Source organism: Lytechinus variegatus, chromosome 16 (assembly GCF_018143015.1).
Source record: "Lytechinus variegatus isolate NC3 chromosome 16, Lvar_3.0, whole genome shotgun sequence".
NCBI classification, from domain to species: Eukaryota; Metazoa; Echinodermata; class Echinoidea; order Temnopleuroida; family Toxopneustidae; genus Lytechinus; species Lytechinus variegatus.
This window is the reverse complement of record NC_054755.1, coordinates 25,402,154-25,419,548: the sequence shown is the minus strand read 5'-3', so window position 1 is coordinate 25,419,548 and position 17,395 is coordinate 25,402,154. Positions and strand designations below refer to the sequence as shown.

General features: G+C 37.1%; 1 protein-coding gene across 1 annotated transcript; it reads left to right on the top strand.

Annotated features, from left to right (window-relative positions):
- The first annotated feature begins 1,037 nt into the window (after positions 1 to 1,037).
- Positions 1,038 to 11,179, top strand: LOC121430044 (neutral cholesterol ester hydrolase 1-like). Its single transcript, XM_041627315.1, has 5 exons — positions 1,038 to 1,327; positions 1,364 to 1,532; positions 3,075 to 3,306; positions 3,875 to 3,938; positions 10,051 to 11,179. The coding sequence occupies exons 2-5, from the start codon at positions 1,386 to 1,388 to the stop codon at positions 10,838 to 10,840; spliced, it is 1,233 nt and encodes a 410-aa protein (XP_041483249.1). The 5' UTR covers positions 1,038 to 1,327; positions 1,364 to 1,385; the 3' UTR covers positions 10,841 to 11,179.
- The last annotated feature ends 6,216 nt before the right edge of the window (positions 11,180 to 17,395 follow it).

Below are 17,395 nucleotides of genomic sequence, written 5' to 3'. Positions count from 1 at the left end.
TTTTTATTCAAATCAAGTTTATGTTGGGGTGAAATTGTCCTTTAAATTTATTGCAACGCCCAAAGTGCACCTCTCGAATCCTATAGGCTCGAAATACGCCCCTGTCGAAAATCTTCCAGCCTTGTTAGAACTCTCTCTCTCTTGCGAATTTTGCATAGACGAGAGTTCTTAATTGCCACGAAGTCCAAAGTAGGTCATATGAAATTTTGAAGAATATCTGTGCAATCACGTATTATAATAGAAGAACACGATTCTGTCCCCAGCTAGGCGCCTTGGTAAGGGTGTTTCAAATGTGGTAATTGGAGGGGGAGGGGGGGGGGGGGGGGGGGGGAGCAGACTTTTGTGACTTTTTTCTCTCTCAAAAGCGGTGATATTGACTTACGATAGGCCTATACCGAGCTGTTTTATACTCTTATTGTTTCCCCCATTTTCAACCTCTTTTATTTACCCTGTAAAAGTACGATGATACACCAAATGGTGGACTGTACACGTTCAGGGATGATGATGCCCCCTTTTAACTTGCAAAAAAAAAACAAAACATGTCGAGGTTTTCACCCGTGTCCCACTGTAACAAATGCTTTGCATTTTAGGGGGCATCATTTTTTTTTCTTTCACAATGCCTTACGATGGTTGTGATTATGTGGGCAAATCGAATTATAAGTGTACCACATTCAGTAATTGATTGATCATAGATATTTAGTAATTCTGACAATCATATTTTTCTTAGTTCCAGGATTCGTTATCAGTGTAAGAAATAATGAACATTCAGTACCAATTTCTGCTTATCCAATCCAAGGTATGTGGTTTATCCAGTACTAAGTTTATCGTTGCCTCATTCCAGAGAGACCTAGAGTGGATGAGGGGCTTTTTTGAGGGCGGCTAAGTACCCTTTTGGTACACCTTTATCTTTCGATCCCAAGCCACCTAACAAGACGGGAAGTAGCAAGTAACAACAGAGTTCGATAAATGTTTCAGGAATTGAAAAATCAAAGATCGCCATCTACGACAATATTTGTTTACTTTTTCCCCGAGCGAGCTAGCTAGTTTCAGCGATCGTGATCTTGACGTCGACGTCTGGCAGACTGTCAAGTCTATTCATAAATTACCTCGTGTTTGATAAACATTGGGGACACACCGGTACGTTGAGTACATAATACTAGTATAGCTTGCATTCATCAACATCGTACACGCATAAACACAAGTTATCATCGAGACCGAAAGCAAAACCCGCGGCACCGCATTACATTACCGGTACACTACACTCTACAGCCATCGCCAGGCAAAACCACCGGCCCAGCAGCCGCAGCACTGCATGGTCTCGTCTTGGCACACCGTTGTTCCAGACTCGACTCACGGTTGAAACTTGAAATTGAAATAAGAATAAGATGGGTGTCTCTCGCTATGTTATCATCGGTGTCCTTATTTTAGGAGCTCTTTCTGGCTATCTCTTCCACCCTCCTGTTCCGAAGGGCCTCGCAGAACCATGGAAATACCGTCTGGTTCTTGGTGTGGCGAAAATTACACGAGTTTTGGTAAGATAAGAACTAGGCCTAAGAAAAAATAAAGATGTCCATGAGGCATGACGAAATGTAACGTATTTACTGTTAATTATGACATGATCAGGTGATGTTCATGTTTGTAAATATTGGTGTCAATGACGTTAGATGACATTGTCTAGTGTGTATGTTGGCTGGTGGGCTAATGTAATGCCAATGGAGTGTTGTGGAGGTACCGGTATATTAAAAATTAAAATGATTTATGCTTAGTAATTCATGGCTAAACTGGTATTATTACTGCCAGTAACATTAATTTATCCTAGGACGCTAATGGTAATTGATGTATATTCGTGTGATGTAAGGATGGGGGTCCAATCAGAATGAATTAAACTCCATCATGTTCATCTAGTGTAGTGATGGTGGTGTTAATTGTGATATTGTGGTATAAATGATGATGTTGGTAACAATGATAACTATGGAGTATGGTGATTGGTGTGATGAATGATGATGGTTGGTGATTGATGATGAATGATGATGATAAATCATAATTGATGAATATGATCAGGGTGCTACTTAAGCACTTGCCCGATTGCCCAGGGCAAGTAAAAGAGTTGGGCAAGTGTTTTGAAGTAAAGACCAAAACTACTTGCCCGACTTGGGCAAGCAAAATTAATAAATGCAAGAACAACGTCAATTCATGTCAAAAGAGAGAAAACTGCAATATTTTCTTTTGAACAGGTAGAACTTTTTTTCAAGGATTTTTTTTGGGCAAGTGAAATACATTTAGGTTGTCAGGAAAGTACGCCTATATTTTACCTATTTGAAAATTTACTTGCCCGACAGGGCAAGTGCTTCGAAAAATTTATGTAGCACCCTGATGATATTGATTGATGATGATGATGATGATGGGGATGATGGTGATGATGATGAAGATGATTATGATGATGATGTTGTTAACATTGGTATTGATGATAGTAAAAATAATGATGATGACAAAATCGATCTCAAGAATTTGGATGATGACATTGTGATATTGATGTAGATGATAGTGATGTTGATGATGATACATGTCTGAATATCAGATCGTCAGATAATCATGATCATGATCATCATCATCACCATCATCACCATCATCATCATCATCATCATCGTCCTCACCATCATTATCATTATCATTGTCACCATCATCATCATCATCATCATCACCACCATCACCAGCATCATTATCATCATCATCACCATCATCATCATCGTCACCATCATCATTATCATCATCATCGTCACCATCATAATCATCGTCATCATCATCATCATCAATTTCTGACATTACTTTTGATCTGATGGTGGTAGGTCTGGTTTTCATCATTAATATACATGTAGGTCCTATATAAATGTATGTGTGGTCATTATTAGTGTATTATTGGTTGTATCAGATGTACACTTATATTATTTCTTGTTGTGTTTCTGATTCTTCTTGCCCTCTTCTTTGGCCTTTTGACGTCCTATTCCATTACTTTGATTACTATCATTGTCATTATTATCCTAATTCTATTATCAATACACTTAAAAAAATTCCAGGCTTTTGTCAAGTACCGGATTGCAAGCAGAAACCAGACATTTATGGATACATACCGAGGGATGTACAGAAAACACAGACCAAAGGAGCTCATCCCAGGATCAAACATAAGGTCAAAGGTCATGAACTTTGATGGGGTCAAAGTTCGGGTGTACGAGCCGATTGAGAGAAAGGAGGAGGCTACCCCAGCCATGGTTTTCATGCACGGTGGTGGTTTGGCTTTAGCCAATATTGGTAAGTATTTGAAGTTTCTTATGAAGTGATTGTGACCTACATGTGGACTAAGTCAATAAAATGTAAACTAGGCCTAATATGGTTATGGTATAAACTACAATGATGAGAATGTAACAAGTTTGCATTCTATTACCAAGTATTTGTTAGCCACATGCATTTATTAAAATAATAACTTTTTCACAGTTACATGTAAATATCAAATTAGAATATGTGGATGATCTATGTTTGCCTAGGATCAGAAAAGGAATACCATATTCAATGTTTTCAGTAATAAATCTTCTGGTTTTTGTATAGTCAAATTATCATCAAAACTGATTAAAAGTAGCTTATTTATAAATTGTACCGGTACATCATCTCTGTTCTATAGTCTCTAATGGTGCAAAATTTTATTTTTTCAAACAAGTACAGAGGCTTCTTGAAAATAAAACAAAATATGTTTAGAAATATATTATTGATTAATCTAGAAGTTAAGTAATTTCTTGTTAAGATTTTTCATGTTGAATATTTACTGCCATGACTATTATTATTCTTATAATTTTTTTCTTTTATTCTCTCACCACACCAATAGATGTGTATGATCGTCTTACTCGGCAGATGGCGGAGAAGTTAGACATTGTCTTGGTGTCAGTTGAGTAAGTTGAAATAGTGAATGATACATGTCATTTATCTGAGATAGTCAAAGGGATTATCATTTGATGTCCAATATTGTACGCCTACGCCTATTTTTGTACATGTAGCTTGTTGTACGCAAGCAAATGGGAGGCTGAATGTCAAACATTCGTACCGTTGCACACAAGACGTACCATCCAAAATGTACCGTTGCACGGCTTTAGGAGGTGATGCCACTATACGATTTAATTCATTGCGCTTTAAAATGAAGGTGCAATAAGCTGCTGGCTATTAATGCGCAATGCTGCCCAAGATCATGTGTGCTTGTGAGATTTTGTTTTTTGCTTTCAATATTTTTGTTTTCTTTTCATACATGTAGATTACTGCAGGAAAAACTTTTTAAAAATATTTTTTGCTATATTCCGAGGCATTGTACAACACAATTAGCGATTATTCCTATTCGTGCAAAATTTCACATTCTGTGAAAAAAGAGAAGCTCTATTCAACCCGGCTAACGCCTCGTTGAATACAGCATCTTTCCTTTACCTCGTGTGAAATCTTGCACCATCGCACTCATGCCTATTCGCTATTTGTATATGAAGTTTGGTTAGCCATATTCTAGGTCTGATGGGAAACTGAAAATATTAGAACTTTTTTACAATACATTTTATGTGTTTGCTGTGTCATTTCCTAGAGATTCAATGATTAAAAAGAATTGTTTCAGTTTTCATTCTGAGATATTTACTAACATTCCACCTAAGTGCCAAATATGCTGATGAACTGAGTCCCTACTGTTCAAGATAGAGTGTACATGTATTTGGCTGCCCATATACATGTACATGTACTTGTACAAACTGAAGCTTTAAACCTGAGTTAACTTCAAATTAATCAGAGTTTGGAATATGGGCCTGTGAGTCTAAAGCTGTGTTCAAATGATCAAAATGCAAAGAAAAGCTTGAGAATGATTTGCCACTGTTTAATTTATATTATGGGACTCATACAGTAGGCCTATACATGTAGCTCTGCAATCTTCCCATTTTAAAGAAGCTTCAACATCATCTCAGGGCGGATCGTGTCCGGTTGATCTGCCATAGCGCAGCGGAGGAATGAAGCGCATCAGATTTGTTTTACCGCGATCTGACAATTTTGGCTCCTCCCCCTTTTCAATTCTGTCAAAGAGTTTGGGCAAAAATCTTCCAGGATCGTGCAGAACGCCAGCAATAATACGGTCCCTAAGATTCATGGCAAAGAGTAATAAAATGTAATAATTTGTAATTAAATATAATTTGCTCTCAGTCAGAGCAGTGTCATATTATGTTGGTAAATTGTTCTACATGTACACGACATGAAACCTGCTTACTACTACATAGACATGATGCATGCTTTTAAAATGCCTGAGATTGACATCCTGAAAGCTTGCCATATGATTGAGTAGAAGAAATAACCAGTTGTCTCACGATGTAGCAAACTACGTTTGCTACATCGTGAGACAACTGGTTATTTCTTCTACTCAATCCTTCACCACGATGAACCTCTTCCACATCCTGAAAGCTTGCCATATGTTTACCAGACATAGTGCAAGCGCAGTCTATGTAAAATGTAATGTAAATTGGATTTTCCATGTTTACATTGAATAGGTTTAAAGCGATACATTGTTGCTAGGTTCCCCATAGAAAGATACATCCATAAATCTGGATATATTTTATAGTTAACGCTGTAAAACAGGCTTATTGTATATTGCCTACGGGTATTGTTCTTTTTTAGGGGCAGTGAACCATCAGTACTGCTGACCCCCCTTTAAGTATTTGTATGTGCCATCTTTGCACAAAGTATCCATCCATCCATATTTTATTGTTCGAAATAGACATGAAATGAAATACTCCGAAAATTTGCTTTGCCCAATTGATCGTGGGCCCGGCAGCCGCTGTGCAGCGCCAGATCGACGAGGCTCTATCCCTTAAATCGTTGAACGCCAAACAGGGTAGCAGCAACTCCCATCTTTTAACGTCTTTTGGTCTGACGCGGCCGGGGTTTGAACCCCCGACCTCCCGGTTGTGAGACGGATGCTCTACCAACTGAGCCAACACACCGGTATCCCTGTGAGGTCAAAATATAGTTGATGAAAACTAAAACTTCGTGTTCAGGAATAAAGTATTCAGATTGTACCCTGTAAATGTAGTTTCATGGGTTCATTATTGAGACTGATTGCAGTTTTACTCACTTTTCCTATACTATTGTGGGTTGTGCTATCGAGACCTTAAGTTCAGCCATCACTCATCACTGGAAACCCGCCAGCCAAACTGATCGAAAGCAGAACACATTCATCTCAAATATCTTCTGTATCCTGTTGGGATGGTTCATCAAAACAGTAAAATATATGTGGGTCAGGTTGATACATGTAGGTGTTGTCTACAACTGCATTTAGTGTAGGGTGTACAGAAAAAAAAATAGGGCCGGGGGTGGGGGAGGGACTTCCTCATAAAAAAAACTCCGCACAGTTTGTCAGGTCTGCTACATGTACAGTAGCTTATCCTTACTCTGTACCACAATCTCAGTATTCATGGGGAATCGATCATTTCAATATGCTTGGCCGTTACTATTGAATAAATTCCCTAAAACATATCGACAGTATTTCTTGTCTCACATCTTTAAAAGAATTCTCAAAAAAACCTTGTTACACGAATAATTCTTATTTGTTTTTAACAAGGTTTCCATTTATTTTTATCTTCTCTTTTAATACTGTGCTTTGAGCATCCTTTTATGATGGATACCAGCACATTACAAATGTCCATATTCAGGATATTATTATTGATCAATAGAGATTCAATTCAATGTACATTAAAAAAGCATGTCATGTACAAAAGTATGGAGTTTGTTTGTATAGTGAGACATTGAGTAAGACATTTTGGAATGAAAAAGAATAAGTTCAATCAATCAATGCACAACGATGCTGCATCAATTTGCTGATTACCTAAAGAAAAAAAATGTTGTACTATATACATGTACTTGTATCTGTGTGCATCTATGAAAATGTACTGTTTGAAAATACAAACAGATTAGCTAAAAGTCTAGATGAACCTCTTCCGTCTATGAATCCCTACAATATACGTCAGTGCAGAAGGCCCTAGTATAGGTGTATACATTGCTGTTTAAGTGTTTATGAATAAAGACACAAAATAGAATGAATAATACATGTATATGGTTTCCAGGGGGCCATTTCATAAATCTGTTCGTAAGCTAAGAGCGAATTTAAGAACGACTGGTGATCCTTTAAATGCGCTAAACCATCGCCAATGAATAATTTGGTATACCATTTACCACAAGAAATGACCACCAGTACAACTGGTGATCCTTACGCGCTAAACCATCGCCAATGAATATTTTGGTATACCATTTACCACAAGAAATGACCTCCAGTCATTCTTCAAGTCGCTCTTAACTTTACATGTACGAACAGCTTTATGAAACACCCGAGTCCCATATAAAACTGGTTAGTGATTAATCATACGCTTGATTTTTACAATTAATTGTGTATTGTAGTCAATGGAATCAACTGTAGAGATGTGTTCTATGACCATTGCTAAGGTTTGTGTTACGGGCTCCAGGTGTTCACACTGAGGGATAAAGTAGAGTGTGGGTTTGAGCAGAGAACGTTGATTGCTATACAGTAGACCAGTTCGTAGTTACTTTATGGGCAATTTTGGTCAAATGACCTTTCATTTCTTTCATCATGATAGGCAGATTTCAAAGCAAGATATTACGTAAGCTTGCCTTACATAGCAGGATGAAGAAATTGAATAGACCAGGTGACTAGAATAGCACACCAATGAACACTTAATGAAGGTATTTGTTGCATTCCTACTTTGAATGTATATCTTAGCATGTTGCACAATGTACTTGACAAACTGAAATACATGTACCAGTTGTTCGTGGAAGCATTGTTGTTTTTTGTGGATGTAAATGAAAACGACAATTCAAAAGAATATATGAATAATCAAGACATCAAAGTTGGTGCTTATCTCACTAGATTTTAAAGCACCATGTCACTTTAGTACAAATGACCTTCTGATCATGCGTAGAATCTTTTGATCATGCGCAGAAAGGAACTACGAACTGGCTTATAATGCCTTTAGGTATGTACATGTAGTTTATTTCCATGAAGGATAAAGGAGCAAATAATGCAGGGAATATTACATTTTGATTGTCAAATTTGATTTGCTCAGTTATGGGTTGATTGAGGAAAGATTTGAAATTGAATTACATGTATTTTTGTGTACTGTCCTGTGATTAACCTGCAACATTAAAAAAACAACACAAAAAGAACAGCAGCAACAAAAACGACAACAATTTTTTTTTCAGCAATGACGTACAGTGTATTACAAATACAAGGTCTAAAAATATGAAGCGATACAAGTGTAGGAAATTGCATTCCCCAAAATGCCTTGCGTTTTTTTTTGTTATGGCTGTCTGGGGATTAAACCGTAAATTTTCTGTAGTCAGGTTCCTACATGTATGAACTTTGCCACATCATCTCCACAAAGATGTTCCGAGTACATGTAAATGCAGCTAGCAACTTTAGTTTTTCCTTTAATATGCACTACCAGTCAGCTTTCTTAAACTCACTATTTTACCATGTAAACTAAAATTCAGTGTGTACAATAGCAGTCTGGCTTGTCATGTTTAATTAAGATGATATGTTTTATGAGAAATAAAACAATAACGGTACTAATAAAGTGACCAACAAATCAACTTGATGATTAACAGTTTAATATTTTCAACAAGTTATCCATCTTCCTTTATTGTTTTTTTGTTTGTTCAATAAAGGGATGCAAATCAACTACAGCCGAGAACAACAGATTTGGTTCACTGAATCCATTGTTCTCTGCGTAAATACTGTAGCCTGTAAGCCTATATTATATAGTGATTTTATTAAAGAATACTGATGGTACTACATGTACAGGGACTTCTCCCTGCATTTTTCTCCATTGCATTATGTAAATGTAGTGTTTGTTTGGTTATTAGTAATTAGCATGTTGGAATGTAATTGAGTTTTATTGCTGAGAAGATGGTTAAATTTTAACTAAAAAGTATACAAAAAAGACGAGGAATTAATAATGATGGAACTTGTTTAGGGGTATGTGCTGAAGTGCTGTGTTTGTTAAAGGGGTACTCCAGGCTGAAAAGTAAAAAAATATAATTGAATAGAAAAATTAAAATCAGACAAACAAAACTGTAAAAATATCATTAATATCAGACAAGGAATGACAAAGTTATAATGCATTCTAAAGTTTTGCATTATTTTGTTAGAACAGTGTTAAAATTTACGTGTAAAGTATATATATGAATTTCTTCATTGTGCATGCTGATTGTAGCATCTCTGATCAATTTTTTACAAGTATTCTATCATAAGTTTATGACATTTTATTTATTCATATTTTGTCTTTTAACTCACTGTTGCAACTTATTTTGTTACAATGAATACTAAAGAAACAAACTGTATCATACATGAAAATAATTACGATTTCATGTACATACTGTACTGTAGAAACAGGCAAGTGGGGACATACATGTACATGTACATGTAACATCATCAGCCCACCTTAAAATTCATGATCTGTTTTCACAAAATATTGCTTAAGTTTAAACAGCAATATTTTTGTTTGTTATTTTGATCTGACTTTGATGAAATTTTAGCCCTTTGTGAATTCATCTCTTATTTATTTCTACATATGATTATCTTCAGCCTGGAGTATCCCTTTAGTGCAAAGAGTACAATCCCACACTGCCTCTTCCACATCACATGTTTCATCAACACCATTTAGGCCTTCAACAGTGAAAAAAAAAAGATTTATGAAATGTTTAAAATTCACCATAGGAAATGCCGGGTAAATGAAAAATCATTAGGATTCCAGTCATTTGTCCCCAATTTGTGAAATGATCAAGCTATCGGTGAATGTTTTGATTTGATCACTAAATATCAATGAATGATATTTATTTGCATTTTAGTCTTGTTAAATTCAGATGTGGATTGAAAGATGAACTCTGTTTCAGTCCGGTGGAGTACTTTAGAAAAATATTTTTTTTGGTAGTTCAGATTGGAAGTATTAAAATTATTTTTTTTCTCCACTTTTCCAGGTACCGAAAGATCCCCGAACATCAGTTCCCTGCTCAGATCGAAGACTCAATGATAGCAACCAGATATTTATTGACTCATGCGAGCGATTTCAAAGTCGATGCTAGTCGGGTGGCTGTATCGGGTGATAGCGCCGGGGGCTACCTCGCAACAGTCATAGCCCAGCAGGTTTACGACGACCCGGACCTGCCTAACATAAAAGTCCAGGTCTTGTTTTACCCCGGGACGCAGATGTTCGACTTCCAAACGCCTTCCCACCAGAAGTGTACGGCGCTTTTCGGTAACAACGGGATGCTGACGCATCAGACGCTGGCGTGGTTGGGTAGCATGTACCACTTTGGGAAGGCGGACTTCGAGTTCATGGGTCAGGTGATGAGCAATAATCACACAGCACCCTCATTTAAGCAGACGAAGCGCTACCAGAGAAACATTAATCATAGCCTGGTCCCGAAAGAGCTTATCCCGGACTTTTACAAGCCGCCGCCCAACAACACGGGCAGCGATGCACTGTGGGAGAAGCTGAAGGATGTGTACATGGATCCGAGGCACGATCCCCTCATGCGGGACGACCTCCGTGGAATGCCGGACAGTTTCATCGCAACCTGTGGGTTCGATTGCATCCGCGACGATGGGATCATGTACGCAAAGCGTTTGGAACAAGCCGGGAATCACGTGGAGTGGGTGAATTACAACGGATGCTTTCACGGTGTCCTCTGGCAAGGCTGGATTAACTTTAAGAATGGCCGAAAGATGCTCGAAGATGGTCTTGCCTATGCAAAGAAGCATCTTTGAGTCAGAATCCATTTTATTTCTATTCACCTTTATTCGCCATCTTGCAACATGGATACAAGTATAAATTATTAAATTACATGTATATGAAAGCTTTAAAACCAGTTGCAGCATACTGTAAAGTGAAAACCATCCTCAAAAAAAGGGTTGTACATACATGTTAATTGTGTATGTTTTCTGCGAGCAAGTGGCCATATATGTTGTGGTATACAGTGCACATGTATCTAAGAATATTTGCCAGCGCACATAATTGTTTTCCAAATAATCTCTTGCCATCAATTTTTGTTTACTATCAGTAGCACCTGTCTTTTCCTTTGGTGGTGATTTACTGCTACATTCAGTGTGTAAAAAAACAACAACCCCACAACACAATCTACAATTATTCAATAATTAATGGAAAAAGGGGTTTAGGTATTTAGTGGTTGCTTTGTATCTGACATTAATAAGAAACATAGAAAATTGAATTCCCAATCTTTCAATAGTCTCATTTTCTAAAATTCAAATCGCAGATCTGTGGTAGGTCCGTGATTGGTACAGATCACAAAATGAAGTTGAATGCCCTTTTCCCTTTTAACCTTTTGACTACTGAGTGAATTCTGCCATTCCATAGAGTGATCATCAGGTTCCAGTAAGCCATGGGTTAACCAATGATGAATAGTGCCACACATGTAGATAATTAGAAAATTCAGATGGCTATTTTACATGTATACTGTATGTACATGTATATCTTACAAATATTGTTCTAAAACATTTATTGGCTTTACGAATGATTTATTTATAAAGCAAAATGATTCTGTGGTCTAATTTACTGTTTTTATGAAAATGAAATATTCAATACACCTTGCTTTTCAATGCAATCTCTTATAGTCTTTGTCCCAGCATCATGATTGACTCTTGATTGCAAATGGTACAGATTATATATTTACCACATGTTTATAGATTTTAGATTATATTATAGCATGCTCTATAACAGAATTTGATCTGCTGCAGAGCTGTTCAGTTTTCAAAGGATTTTGAATAGTTTTCCTGATCAATTCGTTCTTTTCATATTTAAAAAAAAAAGCCAGCCAGACTGACTTGAAAGCCTGGGCCTTCAAGGACGAACGATGGTTCAGTGCATATATACAATATGCAAAAAATGTATAGAATGTTGTTTGATTTTCCATCAGAAGTATTAATTCTTGTTATTGTTGTCTTCGATTGGGTTTGAAAGGCTGGTGTACATGTTTAGTGCCATGTACTGTATATGTATGTATACTCTGAAATATAGGGAGTTTTGGGAACTACTGGTGATTTAATCATGCTTGAGAAATTGTAAAAATTTTGTTATATTCTTCTAGTCCAAAGAGATGTGTTGATTTATATGTACGGATAAGGCCTTGTTACTAAACATTTTGAAGACAGTGTAGGAAATACATGGACTTGAGGGATTCCGGATTTCACCCTCATGAGTGACTTCACCCTCTCCGAAATCACTATCGAAATTCTCCAAATGGAATGCTTTTTGATGACCATCTTTTTTCCCCCCAGATTTGCCCCAAGATCTGCCACAAACAATAAATTTAAAGATATTCAGAAATTTGATATTCTAAAAATGAGAGTGGCAGATTTCTGATATTTGCATTTACTGCATAATTGCGTGTGCAAAATACATAAGTAACCCTTGAAGTGAGAGACCGAAATAGTTTTTGTCTCACCTGCGAAGCAAGTGAGACTATAGGCGCCGCTTTTCCGACGGCGACGGCGGCGGCGGCGGCGTCAACATCAAATCTTAACCTGAGGTTAAGTTTTTGAAATGACATCATAACTTAGAAAGTATATGGACCTAGTTAATAAAACTTGGCCATAAGGTTAATCAAGTATTACTGAACAGCCTATTAGAGTTTCATGTCACATGACCAAGGTCAAAGGTCATTTAGGGTCAATGAACTTAGACCATGTTGGAGGAATCAACATCGCAATCTTAACCTGAGGTTAAGTTTTTGAAATGTCATCATAACTTAGAAAATATATGGACCTAGTTCATGAAACTTGGACATAAGGTTAATCAAGTATCACTGAACATCCTGCATGAGTTTCACGTCACATGACCAAGGTCAAAGGTCATTTAGGGTCAATGAACTTTGGACGAATTGGGGATATCTGTTGAATTCCCATCATAACTTTGAAAGTTTATGGATCTGATTCATGAAACTTGGACATAATAGTAATCAAGCATCACTGAACATTTTGTGCAAGTTTCAGGTCACATGATCAAGGTCAAAGGTCATTTAGGGTCAATGAACTTTGGCCGAATTGGGGATATCTGTTGAATTCCCATCATAACTTTGAAAGTTTATGGATCTGATTCATGAAACTTGGACATAATAGTAATCAAGCATCACTGAACATTTTGTGCAAGTTTCAGGTCTCATGATTAAGGTCAAAGGTCATTTAGGGTCAATGAACTTTGGCCGAATCGGGGATATCTGTTGAATTACCATCATAACTTTGAAAGTTTATTGGTCTAGTTCGTTAAACTTGGACATTAGAGTAATCAAGTATCACTGAACATCCTGTGCGTGTTTCAGGTCACATGTCCAAGGTCAAAGGTCAATGAACTTTAGCCGAATTGGGTGTATCTGTTGAATTACCATCATAACTTTGAAAGTTTATGGATCTGATTCATGAAACTTGTACATAAGAGTAATCAAGTATCACTGAACATCCTGTTCCAGTTTCAGGTCACATGATCAAGGTCAAAGGTCATGTAAGGTCAATGAACTTTGGCCATGTTGGGGTTTTTTGTTGAATAACCATCATATCTCTGTAAGTTTATTGGTCTAGTTCATAAAAAGAGGACATAAGAGTAACCATGTATCACTGAACATCTTGTGCGAGTCAGAGTAGTATGCAAAGTCAGCACTGCTGCTATATTGAACCGCGTGATGCAGGTGAGACGGCCAGAGGCATTCCACTTGTTTAACAATCAGCAATTGTCCCATTGAAAAAAATCCAAATTGCACTTGAAAATATTGTACAATACCTGAACCCTGTTTGAGGAAGTTATTATCTTTTGGGTAATTTTGTTGCTAGGGATGTAAAATTTACAATGTCTGAATGTCATGTGTCAAAATGTCAAGATAAAGTCACTCTCTCTTGGAGCAAGTGAAGGTTAGATCTACGGGGGGTAATGAACAGTGTATGAACAGACGAAACCATATTCAGCACAAGTTGAGAATTCTTGCTTGACCAAGGAATATGCCTTGTGCTACAACTGTATATTGCTGGTTCACACCAGTTGGGCTATTATCGATAACCTCATGAAAAAAATGAGTCTAAATGGCTCATCTCCAGTAAAATGTATGATCTCATTACAAATGTAAAGTCTACATGTACATGTATGTACAAACAGTAATAGCATTTTAGTATTGGGTTCTGCTGATACATGTATGTCACAATCCGCACATCAAAACGTAATAGACTATAATGCTATAAAGGTGTGTTATACATGTACTGTATGAATAGAATTAATCAATAATGCATCTATGTGGAATGAAATGAATCAATAATGCATGTTTGTGTAGTCAGGTGCACAAACTGTTGACCTGGACTTGGTACACAAAGCTTGGTCATTAATTGTAGGATAATTTGCGTGATCGAATGCTTTGATCAAATCATTACTTGCAATCAATCAATCATAGTTTACAATATCTGCCTGTTATGAAAGCGCACAAAAAACATTTTGGAAAAGGATTTAGTAACGAATCCTGTTTATTTGTTTTACACCATGCTTGATCTGTCAGTGATGTGACAAAGCACTGTATATGTATATCAGTAGATGCACATTGTCCACTCTCTGGGGAGTGTTACAGCTTGACAGTATGGCCTTTTCCTTGCTGATTTAACCCACGTGCAGAGCTGCCAAGTAGTACTGATTTTCAGTATTTAGTACTGAAAAGTGAGGAGAATACTGATAGTTTCTTGTAAAGTACTGATTTCTAAAGTTTCAGTTGTATGTGTGGTCCTATGGTATTTTTTTTAAATACTAATTTCCTCACTGAAATACTGATTTTCAGCTTCAAAAATACTGAAATTTTCCTTTTCAGGTTGGTAGCTCTGCACATGTAGTACCAGGTCTTAAACACATAAAAAACCTGGGTGGTGAGAGGCAAACATGTATCATTGCCAAGCAAACCCATTAGTGTTTTTAACATACATGTACCAGGTACCACTCCACACATTGCAACATGAGCTAGGTGGAGGGAGGCAAACATACGTATATAATACATGTATTTTGTCTTGCCAGAGCATGCCTGATTGTACCACCCTATTATGCACACTCTCCACGCTCTGGGGAGTATTCCAGACAGTGTAGTGTTGTGACACTATCCTTGCCAAGCAAACCCCATTGGCGTTTCTACCCTACCAGGTATATGAAACACCTGGGTTGAGAGAGGTAAATACAGATAAATTGCCTTGCCAGAGTCTGCTTGTTTCTACCACGCCATTATGGACATTATCCACTCACTGGGGAGTATTCCAGCAGAGCACTGGGGCACTTTCCTTGCCAAACAAAGTCCTTTGTCTTTTCCACAGTGCCATACATGTACATTGGAGAGTGGCAAGTGTACATGTGATTTAATTTGATCTTGCCATGACATGCTTGCAATGTGGTGGGATTTGATCCCTTGACCTTCCGATTTGCATGTCCATGGAATATTCTCATACAAACAATATGAGAGTAGGAAAAATCTGCCAAATATGATGAAAATGTGAATGATTTACTGTAGGCATTTATCACTGTGATAAGATTTTTTTCTCCATTAGTGATGTTTGCAATCAGATCAAGTGTGTACAAATAGACATCTTCATAATTTGATGTCAGTGTAGAGTGTATCATTTTGCAGGTCACTCATATCATTGCTTTCCACTACACGTATGTGTTTCAGTGTGGAAATAACTCATATCTTCCTCATATCTCACGTGGAAGTGTTTGCGTATGCACTCTCCTACTGATAGCACCTATCTCTTGACAGTGTAAACATAGACTTTGATCTGTTCACACAAATTTGTAGAGCGATACCTTTGCCACACTTTTGCTCTGAAGCTGAATCTATTATAGCAATCTAGAGTTGTTCTTCAACCCCTCATTGACAAGTATAAAGTGTCTCCTTGATACCGGGAATCAGGAATGAAATATGATATTCAAGATAAATACCAGTTGTGGTAACGACCTCAAAATGAGTTTAAACAGAATCCAATAACACATGGACCTACCCCATGAATAAAATAACCACCCGAGTTTTTGTAATAATGTGTAATATGAAATAAAGAATATGTACCAAATGGCTGTGAAATAAAATGCGTAATTGCTGAGAAATGAGCAAAATAATCACAGAATTTTAATAAAGATCTAGTTGTGCCTCAATATACTCTCCATAATTAAACTACAACTTTAAACCAGGGTTTGATTTAAATCTGAGTTCAGAATATGGGCCATGGTGCTTTTTTTTCTGTTCACACTCTTTAACAATTACTCATGTTTACATACATGTGTGGAGAGTGGCAAGTATAGATAAATGCCTACAAAGGACGCTGGTGCTACAGTGGGAATCGATTCAGGTGGGTGTTTCATAAAGCTGTTGAAGAATGACTGGTGATCCTTTCTTGTGGAAAATGGTATATTCATTAGCGATGGTTAAGCACATAAGACAGGTTCACCAGTCGTTCTTTAAGTCGCTCTTAACTTACAAACAGCTTTATGAAACGGCACCCAGGACCGTACGGTTTGATCATAGTGGGAGACTTTTCCATGAGTCCACGCAAGGGTCCTGTTACTAGTACATTTAGATTAAAATCGCATTGCTATCAGTTGTGATTACCCTGGAGACACAGGCTCAGCAACTAATTAAAAATCAAAGAATTGCCGGTAGAACATCATTGGCCAAGTTATTGTGAATATATGTTAGACAGGAATAACCATCTTATCTGGGGATTTATTAATAACAATTTCTGACGTTTTACTCATGCAGCCAATGTATTTTAGCAGAGACTGAAGCTTTTGGTGTACCTACCTGTACATGTACATGTATGCAGTAGGATCTTGCTAACATTCATTTATCTTTTAAGAATTTAAGTTATGATATTTGAGGCTTCATGTTCAAGAACTCTCGTGTCAATCAAACTTATGCAATCGAGCACTGGTACAATGTGCAGGTAGGATGGGCCAGAGTATATTGACATGTTCACACGGTACCTTTTTTCAATTACATGTAATTCTATAGGTTCACATGGTAATCTGATACTCTGTATGTACCTTTAACTTGCAGCTTGCTTGAAAAAGCTGTCTTAAAGAGAAATGCCAGTACAGTAGTTGCAGTTAACACTGATTTCATCAAACAGTCTGTAAAACCAGGCTTATTTGTCAGTATATCATCGAGGATCTAGATCTGGTACAGTTACATGTACATAAACTGAACTTTGTGAAATCTTGAAAACTACGCTGAAAAATGTTCACACTGAAGATCACCAACACATATAAGTGCACGTGGGACAGTGTATTATTATTGCTTTGAC

What these genes read in the sequence shown, in the direction of transcription:
- LOC121430044 (XM_041627315.1), top strand. Translation starts at nt 1,386, where the DNA reads ATGGGTGTCTCTCGCTATGTTATCATCGGTGTCCTTATTTTAGGAGCT. An exon ending in CGAAAATTACACGAGTTTTG is followed by an intron (nt 1,533 to 3,074) that starts GTAAGATAAGAA and finishes AAAAAATTCCAG; the next exon opens with GCTTTTGTCAAGTACCGGAT. An exon ending in TTTGGCTTTAGCCAATATTG is followed by an intron (nt 3,307 to 3,874) that starts GTAAGTATTTGA and finishes CCACACCAATAG; the next exon opens with ATGTGTATGATCGTCTTACT.